Consider the following 14,955-nt stretch of genomic DNA (forward strand, 5'->3'; position numbering starts at 1 on the left):
TTGAAAGATAAAGCAATGCTGCATTATCTTAAATCACTATTTTGTGAATGCACTGACATAAAATGTTTCACTGTTATTTTTATTGATGTTATTGGGTTAAGCCATTAATGTTGAAGAACCTAAAATGGAATGATAATTTTGTTTTATTTTAGTCTGTAACATTTCAGATGTTCAGTGATTTACAGAAGTGTTTAGTAGTTTATCTGTGAACCATGTATTTTATAGTAAAACAGTTAAGGAGTTTATATTTGAACAGTTTAGAAATTTACATTATTAGTTCACCCAAAAATGAAATTTCTGTCATTAATTACTCACACATATGTTGTTCGAAATTCGTAAGACCTTCGTTCATCTTCAGAACACAAATTAAAATATTTATGAATTCCAAAAGGTTTTTTATCTCCCATAGAAAGCAACGCAATTACCACATTCAAGGTCCAGAGAAGTAGTAAAGACATTGTTAAAATAGTCCATGTGACTACAGTGGTTTTTGAAAGTTTACAATGATACAGTACAGAAGTTTATCTTTAAAAAGAACAGTTCAGTTTGTATTTTAACAGTATAGTTTACAATTAAACAGTTTAGCAGTTCACATTTAAAGAATTATTTATTTTTTTTTTTATCCATTTACATTAGTACACTGTAAAACCCGATTACAGTTACGGTAACTCAAACCATTTGAGGAAACCGATTGCCATAACCATTCAAGTTTTAAAACCAATAAGTATGAATACTGTAAACTCTTATACATTGAGTTAATATTTTAGTGTTGGTTTAGTCAATCATTAGAGTAAACTCAACTTAAAAATGTAAAGTTTATTTTATTAATTCAGTTTGAATTCATGTAACAGACTTAACTAAGTCTTAACTACACAACTACGCCCGAAAAAGTTGGCAAAACTAAAAAAAATTAAGGCAGTCAGTTTAGTTTATATTTAAACAATTCAGTAGTTTAAATTTGAATTGTATGGTTTACAATTGAACAGTTTACCAGTTTACATTTAAAAAAAAATTAAGCAGCTTTTGAAATGGTTTGCAATAGTACAGTTCAGCAGTTTATATTTAAACAATGCTTATGAATAAGTTCAGTAGTTTGTATCTTAAACATTTATTTATCAAATTTAATAAGTTTACAGTGAGTTGGCCATTGAATCATTTTGCAGTGGAACAGTTCAGTAGTTTATATCTGATCAGTTTAGTTGTTTATATTTGAACATTACAATGTAACAGTTAAGCAGTTTACAGTGAATACTTAAGCAAATTTTAGCAGATTTTGGTTTTTATAATGGATCATATTGACAGTAGGACAGGTAGGCACTCTAGAATCAACCCACTTTTACAGAGGTGGAGGATGAATTAAGTAAGCCATGGTTCCTGAGAGTTTAAACGTGTCTTGGTGTGTCAGTGTTACTGTTTTCCCTCCTGCCACAGGGTACTGTTAGCCTAAAGAGCCGAGTGCTCCTAAACGGCTGTTGTCTTCTAATTGCTTTAATAGCACCTGGCCGGTAATCCCAGGTAATTATTGAGCTGAAATTAGACAGCTACTTCAAACATCTCTTAAAAGGAGCAAAGACTGCCTCAGGAACTTACAGCTCTCTTATCATGCATGCCGGAAAAGTGACATGGAAAAGTGGTTGCGGGTTTTGCATTCGTGTGGAGCTTAACGTGTTCTTCCCCGCCCCCGTGTAGCATGTGTATGTATGCAGGGAATACTTGCGTAGTCCATTTAGTTCATCACGCTTATTCTCTGCTCTAGGTAAATCACTGCTGTTGATCTCTGATTGAATAAGAGACCCTTTAATATGAGGAATTCGCTTTTCATAATTAAAAGCAAGCATCATAGTTTGAGGTCACTTAACAAGTTGGGCCTGTCACAGAAGAAACGACAGTAAAATAAAAGAAAGAAGAAAGTTTTGCTTTGCTCATCAATAATGTTCTCCTTTAAATGAGGTTCAGACCTTTTTTTCACATAAAATTACAAAGCTATTGTTTTTCATTGTGGCATGTTTGTTTGTATTAATCTGTGTTTACTGTTGTGGTGGCATCCTGCACATTGTTATTAGATTGTTTGTGTGTGTGTGTGCATGTCTCTCTCTAGAGTAAAAAGGCTATTGGAGCCCCAAGGGCCCCTCACTTGACTTTTCTCTCCTGCTCTTTCAAGACAACCTTAACCTTTTAGATTGTGCAGACAGACGTATAAACGCACAAATAACACACTTGCCCTGAGTGGCATTCGTTCGGATCTTAGCATTTAATTATTATAATCTAAAAGCATTCGAAGAATTTAAAGGAAGTTGCAACTTCAATGTCTTGCCAGTCTACTGAAACCACACATTTAGGATGTTATGATTCCCTTTATAATATCATTGTTCTTTTAATAGTTTAAAAAAAAAATAATAATAATAATTATAATATACATGAGTCTGCTCTGGGCCCCTCACAAACATTTTTTATTTTTTTTTGAAAGTCTGTGCGTCCTTGAATCCTCCTGCAGTGGCACATTGTGTCCAAAAGGGGGCGTTGTTAAGCTGCCGTACATGCGTGAAATGTTGACCAGCTGATGTATAGCGCTCTTATCAGGGCAATGGCAGAGTCTCTCTTCCTTTGCACACACAGATCCATACAGATACCTGTCCTATGATAATGTATTTCTGCAGGATGAGCACTCTTTTATAACATGTTAGATTTGTATTTAGATGTGGAATCTATCAGGGCTGCAATTCATCAGATAGCTGCAAGTTTTGTCTCAGGCTATGTGATTATTGTTATTAAAAAGTTATTGTGAGAGGAAAAATGCGAACGTGTGCACCGCAGAATATGAATTTCAAGCGATATGTATCCGTAACGCGGCGTCTCCATTTTTAACGGGATTATGTCCGAAAGTGGCCAGGCTCCCGGTGCGAAGGGGTTCCTGCCGCTTTGTGTTTCTGGATTTGCGGGATTAGAATTCTCGTTCCTCTGTTTAGTTGGACTCTTAATCCAGACTGATACAGCTTCAAAGGCTGGTCTTTATTAATCATGTGTTTACATTATCCATGGTCATACACTCCTTACAGACCAAAGCTCTCATTAGAACGAGCATGTAAGTCTTTTGTGTGCATTTTTCTGTGTGTGTGTGTGTGTGTGTGTGTGTGTGTTTGTTCAAATTAGACAGAGGGTTTCAACAGAGGCGACTTTTAACAAAGCTAAGCTTACAAAGCTAATTGGAGAGAGATGGCTTGGATCTGATGCTCTTGATTGGAATTTAAGGATTTATGAAGAAAAGAGGGACAATAGGAGGGTTGTGTGTGTGTATGTGTTTGAGAGTGAATAAATGTGTGTATTTGAGAAATAGTCAAGGCTTGGACTAAATGAGTTGGGTGTGATTTGGTGTACAGTTATGTTTCCGTATAATTACAAGCTGTGTTTTTCTAATTCTTTTCCCTTTTTTGCATATATTATGCAACATGTTGCTATTGTGCATAATGCCAGTGAAAAGAAAAATAAGGAAAGTTTTTTATGTTTGTTTGTTTGTCTGGAGGTACATTGACAGGACTAGCCTGGCAAATGCATTTTTGGGCCACTGTTTTGCATAGACATGAATATTAATTTGGTTGTGCTCAATTGTTTGAATATATTTATTTGTTTAATATAGATTTTAATGTATTTCTTTTATTGTTCTGATAAATAAATGATCTGTGATATGTTGATCTCAAGTCAAAAGTGACATGTGATTAATTTAATTATGGTAAGTAATTTTAATTTTAATTTCAATTTTTTTCTTTTCTTTTCTTTAGCCCAGTCCAATCCCCAGTCCTATTCTTGGTGGGAGGCCAAATGCAAGTCAGTCCCTATTGGCATGGTGTCGTGAGGTCACAAAAAACTACAGAGGCGTCAAAATCACCAACTTTACCACTTCCTGGAGGAATGGACTGGCATTCTGTGCCCTTTTACACCACTTCAGACCTGACTTTATGTAAGCCATGCATGTACATGACAATATACACTCTTACATTAGCCTCAACAGACACAAGAGTGCTTCAGTCAGCAGTACCTGTGTATGTTTCACATACAGGGGTGGGGGTGTTGGGGGACATCATATGGGTTTGGATGGTCATGAGGGTGAGAAAATGACAGAAATTTCATTTTTGAGGGAACATGTTGTGTTATGTCAAGTAAGTTGACTATTAGTTGACAACTAAAACATTTTAGCCCACAGCTACCATTGACAAAATGTTTCAAGATTAATCTTTATCCACAGATTTACATGGCCTTATACACTGCCAATTCAATAAAAATGGAAAATATATATTTTTAAACCTATAAATACTGGGATGGATGGATGGATGGATGGATGGATGGATGGATGGATGGATGGATGGATAGATAGATGGATAGATAAATAGAGTCCTTTTTGCCATAAAATTTAGTACTTTTAGTAAATTCACTTTGACATGCACTTTTTATCCTTAAAAAGTCACTCTTCTTATGCGCATCTTTCAATCACATTGACAAAAATGACAGTATGCACAGTTTATTAGATCAAGGGGATGACAATTAACCTACTGACACATATTACACCAGTCTCTCCTATAGATGTTATTATAGTAACTCCTGCTCATAGAGTTTTACAAAAAAAAAAAAAGGAGATTCACAGTTTTTTATTGATTGTTCTTTTTAATGTTAACCTATTATTAGCTTTTGCCTTTGATCAAAATAATCATCAGATGACTAAATAACCTCTATATAATTGATAGTGACAACCGTAAATTCCATGTATACCCAACTCACTTTATTCACCTCTTACCTTCTCTCTGTCTTCTTGTGAGAATCTCTCTCTGTGTGGGGGGTCTTATATGGTTTATGATGGGAGAGTTTTTAATCCCTCTGTCTTATTTCTGAACATTTCTGTGTTTGGTCTCATCAGGAATGACTCAAATCCTCCTTAATTACGACACTTACAGCAGATTCATCACGGTGCTGACAGCGCCACGGCCAACCACCCTCTGGGTTTAGCATACGCTAAAGTATCAGGATTTTGGCCGCCGTCTATTAAAGGAATAGAATGATTTATTATCTGTTACTTTTATGAAACATTTTACATCAATTGCCATGTATCAAGACATTTTTACCTTTTCTATGTACTTTTCACACAGACTATTCACAGTGGCCTTTAATGACAACCTGCATTTAAAATGTTCCTTGTTTTCTGAATGCATTGTCATATTGTTAATCAGTGACCATTATTCTAAAGAAAATTTTTTTTTCTCTGCAGTGATTTTTCTGCTCACATAACCGTGCAAGCAAGCAGAAATATTATCCAATAATATTGTATATTTTTCAAGAATCAAATCTCAGTAAATAAACTTTACAGTATTACCAGCTGAATATGCAGTTTAACTGGATGTATTTATAAATGCATGTGGAGAAACGCTTCAAAGGACTTTTAAAACGTATTGTGCCCCAGGGGACAGTATCCAGCCCACATCAAGGTTTAAATTGCATGTAGTGAATGCTTATAATAAAAGCAAAATTAAGGATATTGTCGATGTTCAGAATAGCAAACTCTGTTTCACCAGCTGAAGAGGAAAGACCCCAGACGCACAGTGGGTAGGGTGATGGAGGACGAGAGATGAAACGTTTAATGTGTTGAGTGGTTGACTAAAGGGTGTGTGTGTGTCTAATTTTGCTTGCACTCACACACACTCTATTAGTTGTGTTGATTGCAGAGCTGTGAAATTGCATGTTACAGTTCTACAGCCATTACATGAGATGCATATTTAAAGCTAACTCTCTCTCTCTCTCGCTGTTCTTTCCTCCCTCCTAGTGACTACAAGGCCCTCAATCCTCAAGATATTAAAGAAAACAACAAAAAGGTAAATGCTACACACTCTCTTTCTCTCTCCGTTTGTTTGTGCATCAGTAATCCTCCTCATAGGTGATTTATTTTGTTATAAATCTGATTCACTCCCACCCAGCGTTCTCTAATTGCCACTTTCAGAATGCGGCTCCCCTGCTGACACTGATGGAAAGAGTGTGTGTGTGTGTGTGTGTGTGTGTGTGTGTGTGTGTGTGTGTGTGTGTGTGTGTGTGTGTGTGTGTGGTTGCTCGTGTTTGTGTGGATGGAGTAAGTCACCTGGGAGTCGTAAGATAGCATCATAATTCATAAACATGCTATAAATAAACTTTACAGGCTTCTCCACAGAGGGAAGAAAAGAGGGAGAAAAGGAAGATAAATGGATATTAATCACACACTTAGAGGAAAATGCTAAACAAAGGAAGTCCAAACAGAAGACACACAAACACACACGCACACACACTTGTGAAGAACTCCCATTGACTTCTATTGTTCTTAAATTAAGTATAATTGCTACACCCGACTCAAGCCCTTATAGACTTTTGAAATATGATATTATATTATATTATTATAATTTTTATACAATAGTTTTTTTTTTAAGTTTAAGAAATGACTTCACTAATGCTCACGAATGAAGCTTGTTTGCCTTGTGAAGATGATTTTTATCATATGGTGTTTTCATTCCACATTTTTTGTTTGGAGCGTTTGGAGCCTTTGTTCAGGCATACTTTATATTAACACAGCAACTGCACATGGATCGACACAAAAACACCAGAACGCTGGAGTGGTTCTATTTTGGTGACCTAGCAGACCTAGGAACCAATTATCGATGATATGAACTTGATATTCACTACCATTCAAAGGTTTGGGGTCAGTAAGATTTTTTTAAATGTTTTTGAAAATCTCTTATGCTCTTATTCTTATGCTTTTATTGGAATATATTTTATAAAGTAATTTATTCCTGTGATGACAAATACTGCGATGAATTTTCAGAATCATTCTAGTCTTCAGTGTCACATGATCCTTCACAAATCATTCTAATATGCTGATTTGGTGCTCAAGAAACATTTCTTATCAATTTTGAAAATATTTTTGTGGAAACTGTTAAGCATTGTTTCAGGATTGCTTTGATGAAAAGCAAGGATTTATTTGACATAAAAAAAAAAAAAAAAAAAAAAAAAACACTTTTGAATGGTAGCATATAAACCAAAACGGCCATACTGCAAAGTTAATGCAGAAGTTCCTGCTTCTGGAGATCTGCCTTTCACACACTCTTCCTGTAATTTTATTTATTTATTTATTTATTTTTTTTTCAGAACACAAATGATGTTTTTATTTGCTTCAGGTGGATGTTTATGAGCACGAAGTATCTTTTTTTTCTTCATTTTTTTTTTGTCACTTTCTCCCTCTCTCTTTTATTGTTTTACATTAAACCTGTTTCGTTCATTCAAGAATTTTCAGTGGGATGTGCGCAACGAATGGGCTTTGAGAGAGAGAGTGAGAGAGGAAGGTGTGGATATTGCTGTCAGCTCTCAAATGCCTGTTTAAATAAACCGCCAGGTGGCTGTGCCAACAAGGATTACTCCAAGCATCTCTCTTCCTCTTTCAAAACACACACACAATGCACAGCAGCACACAATATGAAAAAAATGTATATTTGCTGAAGAGTTGCTTCCTGGATTTGTTTGGAATCTATTTGGATTTGTGGATGTATAAAACTTAATTCCTCTGTAATTCCGCTCCATTGAATGATCACTGTATTCTGGAGCGCTGCAGATTAACTCTTATTTCAGCCCTCAGATTAACTCCATTTAGACTTTATTAGATGTGTTTAATGTGCTCTCCTTTCCCACCATTCCTTTCATCTATTATCACTTTATCCCTGCAGTCACTTCTTGAGTTCATTTCCTGCCCTCTCGTTCAGTGACTTTCATATACGCAATTTTCCTCTCTCCGACACTGCAAAGTGTGCGTACTCTCGCTCTCTTTCAATGATAAATGACTATCCCAAGCTGAGGAGGTTAAGAGCACTCTCTATACAGCCCCAAACACACACATTTATATAAACTGCATTCATTTCCATGTGATAGAATCAGCGCGACCCTCTCTGGCCCAGCCGTGATTGCAATAATCTCCATTGAAATATGACAGATAAGAGCAATCAATAGCGGAGGGGAGAGGAGAGGACGGTTTGCTCATACAGGCAGTGAAAAGAATTATTTTCTCTGTGTGTGTGTCGAGAGAGAGGCTAGCAGTAATTTCCCATGATATCTGATCTGTGCACGCACGTGTGCGCCTGCGTGTATGTGTTCCTGTGTTCCTCGATAAATGTGCAGACGGGGGAAAAAAAGCCCCTCTGGCTGTGTGTGTGACTGACAGCGATGGATACCTGTCAATCATTCAGCGATGTCATTCACAAAACAAAATGCTTTTCATTGTCCGTTTAGCGTGGGGGAGGGGCCGACAGACTGGAGCAGGAAGAGAAAGTCTTAAACACACAATCGCAGAGTTCACACGGGTTATTAGTGCTGCTGCATCATTTATACACAGAAAGAGCAAACAGCACATTTCTGTCTGTTGAATAAATGGGTTTGGTAGTTCATCGCAGTACATCTGAAGTGTGATTTTTAGGGTTTAATCATCTGGACTTGCTTGCTCAGACACACTCGCGCACAAACCGCTGTTTACATGGTGTATTTATTTTAATCAAGCATGATTTGCTGTTTTGAAGACTGGAGCAATGAGACTGAGAGTCACCATTCTTTTTCCCTTTCCCAGGAAACTGGTGCTTCCTGTAAACAGACATTGATACAAACACCCTTTGTAATCTATATAATTGAATTATATTATTTTTAATAATAAATATAATTATATATAATTTTATACTTTTTCTAATTTTCTAATTCATACACTACCATTCAAAAGTTGGGGGTCAGTAAGATTTTTTTTTTTAAGTAATTTTTAAAGAAATTAATACTTTTCAGTAAGAATGCATTAATTTTATCAAAAGTGATAAAGACATTTACAGTGTTATAAAAAAAATGCTGCTCTTTTGTTCTACAAAACAACATTGATAAAAATAAATGTTTTTTGAGCATCAAATTACCATTTTAGAATGATTTGTGAAGGATCATGTGACACTGAAGACTGGAGTAATGACTGCTGAAAATTCAGCCATAACGGGATAAATTACATTTTAAAATACATTAAAACACAAAACACATTATTTTAATTTGTAATGATTATTCATAATATTGCTGTTTACTCAGTTTTTTTTAATCAAATAAATGCTATTTATGCAATAATGTCATTAAATTGTGTTTTATCCTGCCAAAAACTGATGCACTGTCATATGCGAAGGAAAATAATCAGATTTGGACTATGATATATCGACCACCATATCGATATTGTTCATTTTTAATGTTATCGTTTTTTGCCTGATAAGACAATTTAGCTGATATGTTGAAGCCCATAAATAATGGATTATTTCCTTCAGCTGAGACACTTCAGTCTGCCATTATGGTTTTGAATTGCTTGAAATATGATTGAAATCACTTCATAAAGGAAAATACAGTTAAGTGCAACGTACAGCGCAAGTCTGTCATATAGGCTACGTAATGTTATAATGAAAACATTATAATTGTGTGCTTGGGACATGGCTTTTAATGGTGAGACTTTTGTTTTTATAATCAGGCTCTAAAAAATTATATAACATTTTTTATTTAGATTTATTAATATTTCTGTTATCGGCTTTCAAATACAAAGAATTATCGTATCGGCCAAAACTTTCATATCGATGCATCCCTAATTTTCATATCAATGCATCCCCACATTATTCTGCGGTGTGAATGTAGTTTAAGAATCTCAATCAGACACTTAAGTTTCGTTCATTCCACCAATTATTCACTCTTTCTTTAGAGTTAAAACACAAACAACACATACCTGCAGACTCTTTGTTTCTCAACCTTCTTCGTTCCCTTTTTTTCTATTCAGCTCTCTGTACCTTACATTTGCCTTGCTCTGCAAAGCTCTGCATCACCATTGTTAGCCTCCAGCAAACAGGAAAAAGAGAAGGCACGAGAGAAAGAAAGATGAGATTAATTGTAAATTGAGAATCGGCTTACCTTTGATTATCCCTCCTCTCCCTTTCTCTTGCTTTCTCTCTCTCTAGCTCACGCCAATAAAGGGGACAAACCTGATAAAGTCAGTAGATGGGTAAGCAGCAGAGGTTGAGACAATAGTCAACACTCGTCAACAGGCTGAAATTCTCTCGGCCATCAGCTCGGCTCTGATAGCAGTTCTGATAAGGCGAATCTGGGGGAGGGCGAGACAGAAGGCTAATTTGTAGGCTTTTCTTTATACTGTTGTATTCTCAGATTCTTAAGAGAAAGAGAAAGTAACTTTTCTTTCATTCATTCGGTGGATTACCGTGATAATGTCAGCCAGTTTACTTTCACTTCTTCCTTCCATTTCTCTCTCTCTCTCTACCTCTATCTCCTGATCAGGGATTGAGTTTGGCTGTTTGATTATCTGCCTGTTCTCCTCAACCGGACAAATCAGTGCAATTATACTCACTGCCGAGAGAGAGAGAGTGACGGAAAGAGGGAAAAGTGAGGGAGAAAGTGAGAGAGATGGAATGAGAGGGAGTGGGAGATGTATGCGATAAGACTGAGGCAGGATTAGTTTAGTGTTTCTTGGTATCGTGCTCTCTTATCATGGAGAACCATCCTTGACATTAGCTGTCACCGCCTGCCGCATCCTACTGATCCCAGCTTGTCTTATCCCAAATCTAATTCCTGCATGCACCCTACACCCTAACTGTCTCTCCTTCCCATCACCCTACAACCTTCTTCTTCCCTTTCACCCTTTACCTTATCATTTTTTTTTTCCATTCATCCTATACCTTGGTGTTCCATCCCACCCTACACCCTGTAGTTTACCCTTTGACCCTACATTCATTTTCACCCCTCAACCAAGTAGGTTAAAATGTGAGGTAGGATAAAAATGTAAACTTCAAAACTAGGGAGGAAGCGGTAGCGTAAAGGTGAAAGGAACAGACAGCCTTTACGCTACCGCTTCCTCCCTAGTTTTGAAGTTTACATTTTTATCCTACCTCACATTTTAACCTACTATTTTCTCTCTAAAGCCAACCCTTCCACCTTACCCAAAGTTGTCTAAATTAACACCTGCCATGCTTTAAATACAGGTAGAAATTGGCTTTGAGTGTTAAAGGCACACTATGTAATTTTCGATTCAGGAGGGGTCGAGAGCTGTGGGAGTGGAACGAGGCAACTGGAGCGAATGCTAATGATAGACATCTACGATACACACTGATCTTGAGTACAGTGGAGCTTTTATTATGCTTATGCTACAGTCAGCCGCTCTTTTCATTGCATAGCGTATGTTGGGTAACACAGCGTTGGTTAAATCAATCAAACTAAATACATTTGAGTGTGTTGAAAGTTATCTTATGTTACTATGTGCGTTAGCTCGGTGGCTGCTTTGAGAGACTTGTTGCACTTTGCAGTAATCTAGATCGATATTAGTAAAACTGGAAATAGAAGGTAGCGTGGATATGATGTCATTGACAGGTGGAGCAATGACACGGTCCATGTCCTGGTTAAAATAGCTGATTTCTCTGGATTTAAACATTGTTGGAAATGTTTGGGATAATGTAAGTACACAAGACAACATACTATATAACATTGTTCTAGTGGTTTTTGGATATTTTAATCTAAAAATCTTACATATTGTGCCTTCTATCTATCTATATCTATCTATCTATCTATCTATCTATCTATCTATCTATCTATCTATCTATCTATCTATCTATCTATCTATCTATCTATCTATCTATCTATCTATCATTAGTTTATGCATTTATTCATTTATTTTTATAGAACGTTTGTCTGACCCAGATTCTTTTTATTTATTTATATCTCTGTAATTTTTTTAGTCTATATCAGAATTGTTTTAATTTACTTTGATTTGTTTGACATGTTTTATTTATATTTATATTTTAAAATATTATAGCAATTCACCCACTATTGACACAAAGTACATTTGCCCTTCAGATACAATGTTGTTGCGTTTTAGTGTCACAGATTGATGCAAGAAAAAATGTTTCTTTTCCATCAGTCTTTGTTTTATTTACCCTGTTTCATTTGATACTGTCCCTTATTTTCTGTGCTTTATTTGTTTTAAACATTATCTTTTTTTTGTGTCTGCAGGCATATGATGGCTTTGCCAGTCTGGGAATCTCTCGGCTCCTAGAGCCATCTGACATGGTTCTGCTGGCGATCCCGGATAAGCTGACAGTGATGACGTACCTGTATCAGATCCGGGCACATTTCAGTGGTGAGGAACTCAACGTTGTGCAGATTGAAGCTAACAGCAGTCGTAGCACATACAAAGTTGGAGACTTCGAAACAGACACAAACAGTTCTATTGACCAAGACAAGTTCTACGCCGAACTCAACGACATTCACCGTGAGCCCACTGATCAGGGTGCTGCAGCAAGTAATGGTGAGCACGGTGAGAAAGAAGAGGAAGTGAAGTCAGCCATGACAGGTGGGGGATCTGGTTCTCTGTCCGTCTCCTCTGGGGAAATTTTAAAAGAAGTAACTCCATCTTTACGGGCATCTACAGCAGACCGCGGCTCTCCAGCAGCTCCCACGATCACAGAACCTCACCCACGACCTGCCCAGAGTACCAGAACCAGCCTGGACACCTCCATCAGCCAACCTCCTGCTGCTGAACAGAAAAAGCTCCTCAAAGCCGATACACTGGACATGGGTGACCTGTCTCACAGGATGGAGAGAGAAAAGGAGAGAGGGCAGTCGGGTGGGTTGACCGCCACTGATTCCAGAGACTCCAGGGAGCAGCACGAGGCCCCACGACCTGGTGAAAAACAAACTGAATCTGGGTTGCCAATGTGGCAGACCGGATCTTCTCTAGCAAACACACACAAACTGGGCTTCACATATAACAAAGACACTGATCTTATCAAGAAGAAGAGAGCGAGTTTGCGCCACTCTGAATCTGACAGCACATCAGACAGCAGTGCCCAGACCAACCACACGCACACACCCGCTAAACACACACAGGTAAATGTCAACACACACACATGCTTAGATATGCACATATATCTGAATACAAAATGACAACATCTGTCTGTCTGTCAATCTATAATTCTATCTATCTGTCTCTCTCTCTAAAGTCTATAAACCTTCATTCTGTCTGTCTGTCGTTATACAGTAATGACAGACAGTCGTCTGTCAATTCTCTCAATCTTTCTATCTGTCTATTTATTTATCTGTCTCTGTCAATAGTTCTATCATTCAACATGTCATTCTGTCATTCTTTTTGTCTGTCTGTCTGTCGGTCAGTCATTCTACCGTTGTCATTTTACCATTGTTTCTGTTATCTATCTATCTATCTATCTATCTATCTATCTATCTATCTATCTATCTATCTATCTATCTATCTATCTATCTATCTATCTATCTATCTATCTATCTCTCTATCTCTCTATCTCTCTATCTATCAATCGTCTGTCTATCTAATCTCTCTCTGTAGTTTGTTCTGCTGTTTTTTCTATCATTCTACACTCTTTTTATCATTCTGTCTATTGTTTTGTTTTTAAACCCTAAAACTTAAAAGCCTTTAAACTTTTTTTCAAAACTTTCACATTTTTCTGGGGGAAAAAAACATCATATAGTGTCATAAATTTATTTGAATTTCAGTTCATTATCATTTTACTTCCATTCAAATTTTAATTCCACATCATGTTTGCTACCTCAGTTGAAATTCTATTCAAATTCAGAAGTTGAATTTGGAATTTAAAAGGCATTCTGAATTCAATTTCATACAATGCTGGTTCCCAATATTCTGGATAACTGCAGGGAATATCAGGGAATTTCTAACATGTGATTTCCAGGCCTAGAAATTGTAATAAAAAAACCCTAAATGCTCATGGAAATTTCTACCTCTATTATCTATTTTTTTCAAAGTATTTAAAGGGTTAGTTCAACCAAAAATAACATTTCTGTCATTAATTACTCACCCTCATGTCGTTCCAAACCTGTAACACTTTGGAACACAAATATATTTTATATAAAACACAAGAATATTTTTGATGAAATCCAAGAGGGTTTTTTTATCCCCCATCAAAATATTGTAATTACTACATCCAAGGTCCAGAAAAGTAGTAAAGACATTGTTAAAGTAGTCAACGTGACTACAGTGGTTTAACCTTATTGTTATGAAGCGACAAATATAATTTTTGTGTGCAAAAAAACAAACAAAAAATGACTTTATTCAACAGTTTCTTTTCTACCCTGTCAGTCTCCTATGCTGTCTATGATAGTGCAGTGCGTTGCTTTCTCTTGGGGATAATAAACCTCTTGGATTTCATGAAAAATCTTAATTTGTGTTCCAAAGATCAACAAAGGTCTTACGGGTGTGGAACGACATGAAGGTGAGTAATTAATGACAGAAAAAGTGGGATCCACGTTGAGCAGTGAAAATGACCAAACCGCACGTGACAAATGGTCCAACAAAAGCACGTCAACAACATCAAACATAAATACACAAACACACACTTTCAGGTAACAAACAGGGATAGATACACATGCATGTTAAATGAATAATGCCCCGAACACTCCCAACAGAAAAGCAGTTACAGCTTTAACAGAAAAAGCTGCCATATAAAATCAAAGCACATAAAACTGTTTGAAGCTTTATACATGTTTGATATTTTTGCCATTTTGTGAGACGCCTGATCGGCACAGACAGCAGCCGTGTGTCACTCGGAGTGGCATGTCATTATGTACGGGCCGTCCCGCCTGCAGCTCTAATACTGACATGGGTTATAGCGTGTTCCGCATGAGAGCCTCTCCTCATCTATACAGCGTGCACACACACACACACGCACACACACATATTCAGGTATTGCAGCATAGCCAACTTTTATCACACACTCTCCATGTATCACTGTCATTTCTTCCACTGAATAACTTTCCAGCTTAGATTTGTCCTGATTTTATTTCGACATGTCAAGGCCTCAGCTGTGACTTGAGTTGCGTTACCATGGTGACAGTTACTTGACACCACCTTAA

General features: G+C 36.8%; 1 protein-coding gene across 2 annotated transcripts in view; it reads left to right on the forward strand.

Moving 5' to 3' along the window:
• The window catches only part of ehbp1 (EH domain binding protein 1), a 153,409-nt gene that overhangs the window by 77,545 nt on the left and 60,909 nt on the right, over nucleotides 1-14,955 (forward strand). For both annotated transcript variants that reach the window (XM_067366969.1, XM_067366970.1), the window contains exons 11-13: nucleotides 3,777-3,955; nucleotides 5,807-5,855; nucleotides 12,067-12,942. In XM_067366969.1, the coding sequence (XP_067223070.1) occupies nucleotides 3,777-3,955; nucleotides 5,807-5,855; nucleotides 12,067-12,942 (1,104 nt within the window). The remainder of the gene's footprint in view (nucleotides 1-3,776; nucleotides 3,956-5,806; nucleotides 5,856-12,066; nucleotides 12,943-14,955) is intronic.

Source organism: Chanodichthys erythropterus, chromosome 18 (genome assembly GCF_024489055.1).
Source record: "Chanodichthys erythropterus isolate Z2021 chromosome 18, ASM2448905v1, whole genome shotgun sequence".
Taxonomy (NCBI): Eukaryota; Metazoa; Chordata; class Actinopteri; order Cypriniformes; family Xenocyprididae; genus Chanodichthys; species Chanodichthys erythropterus.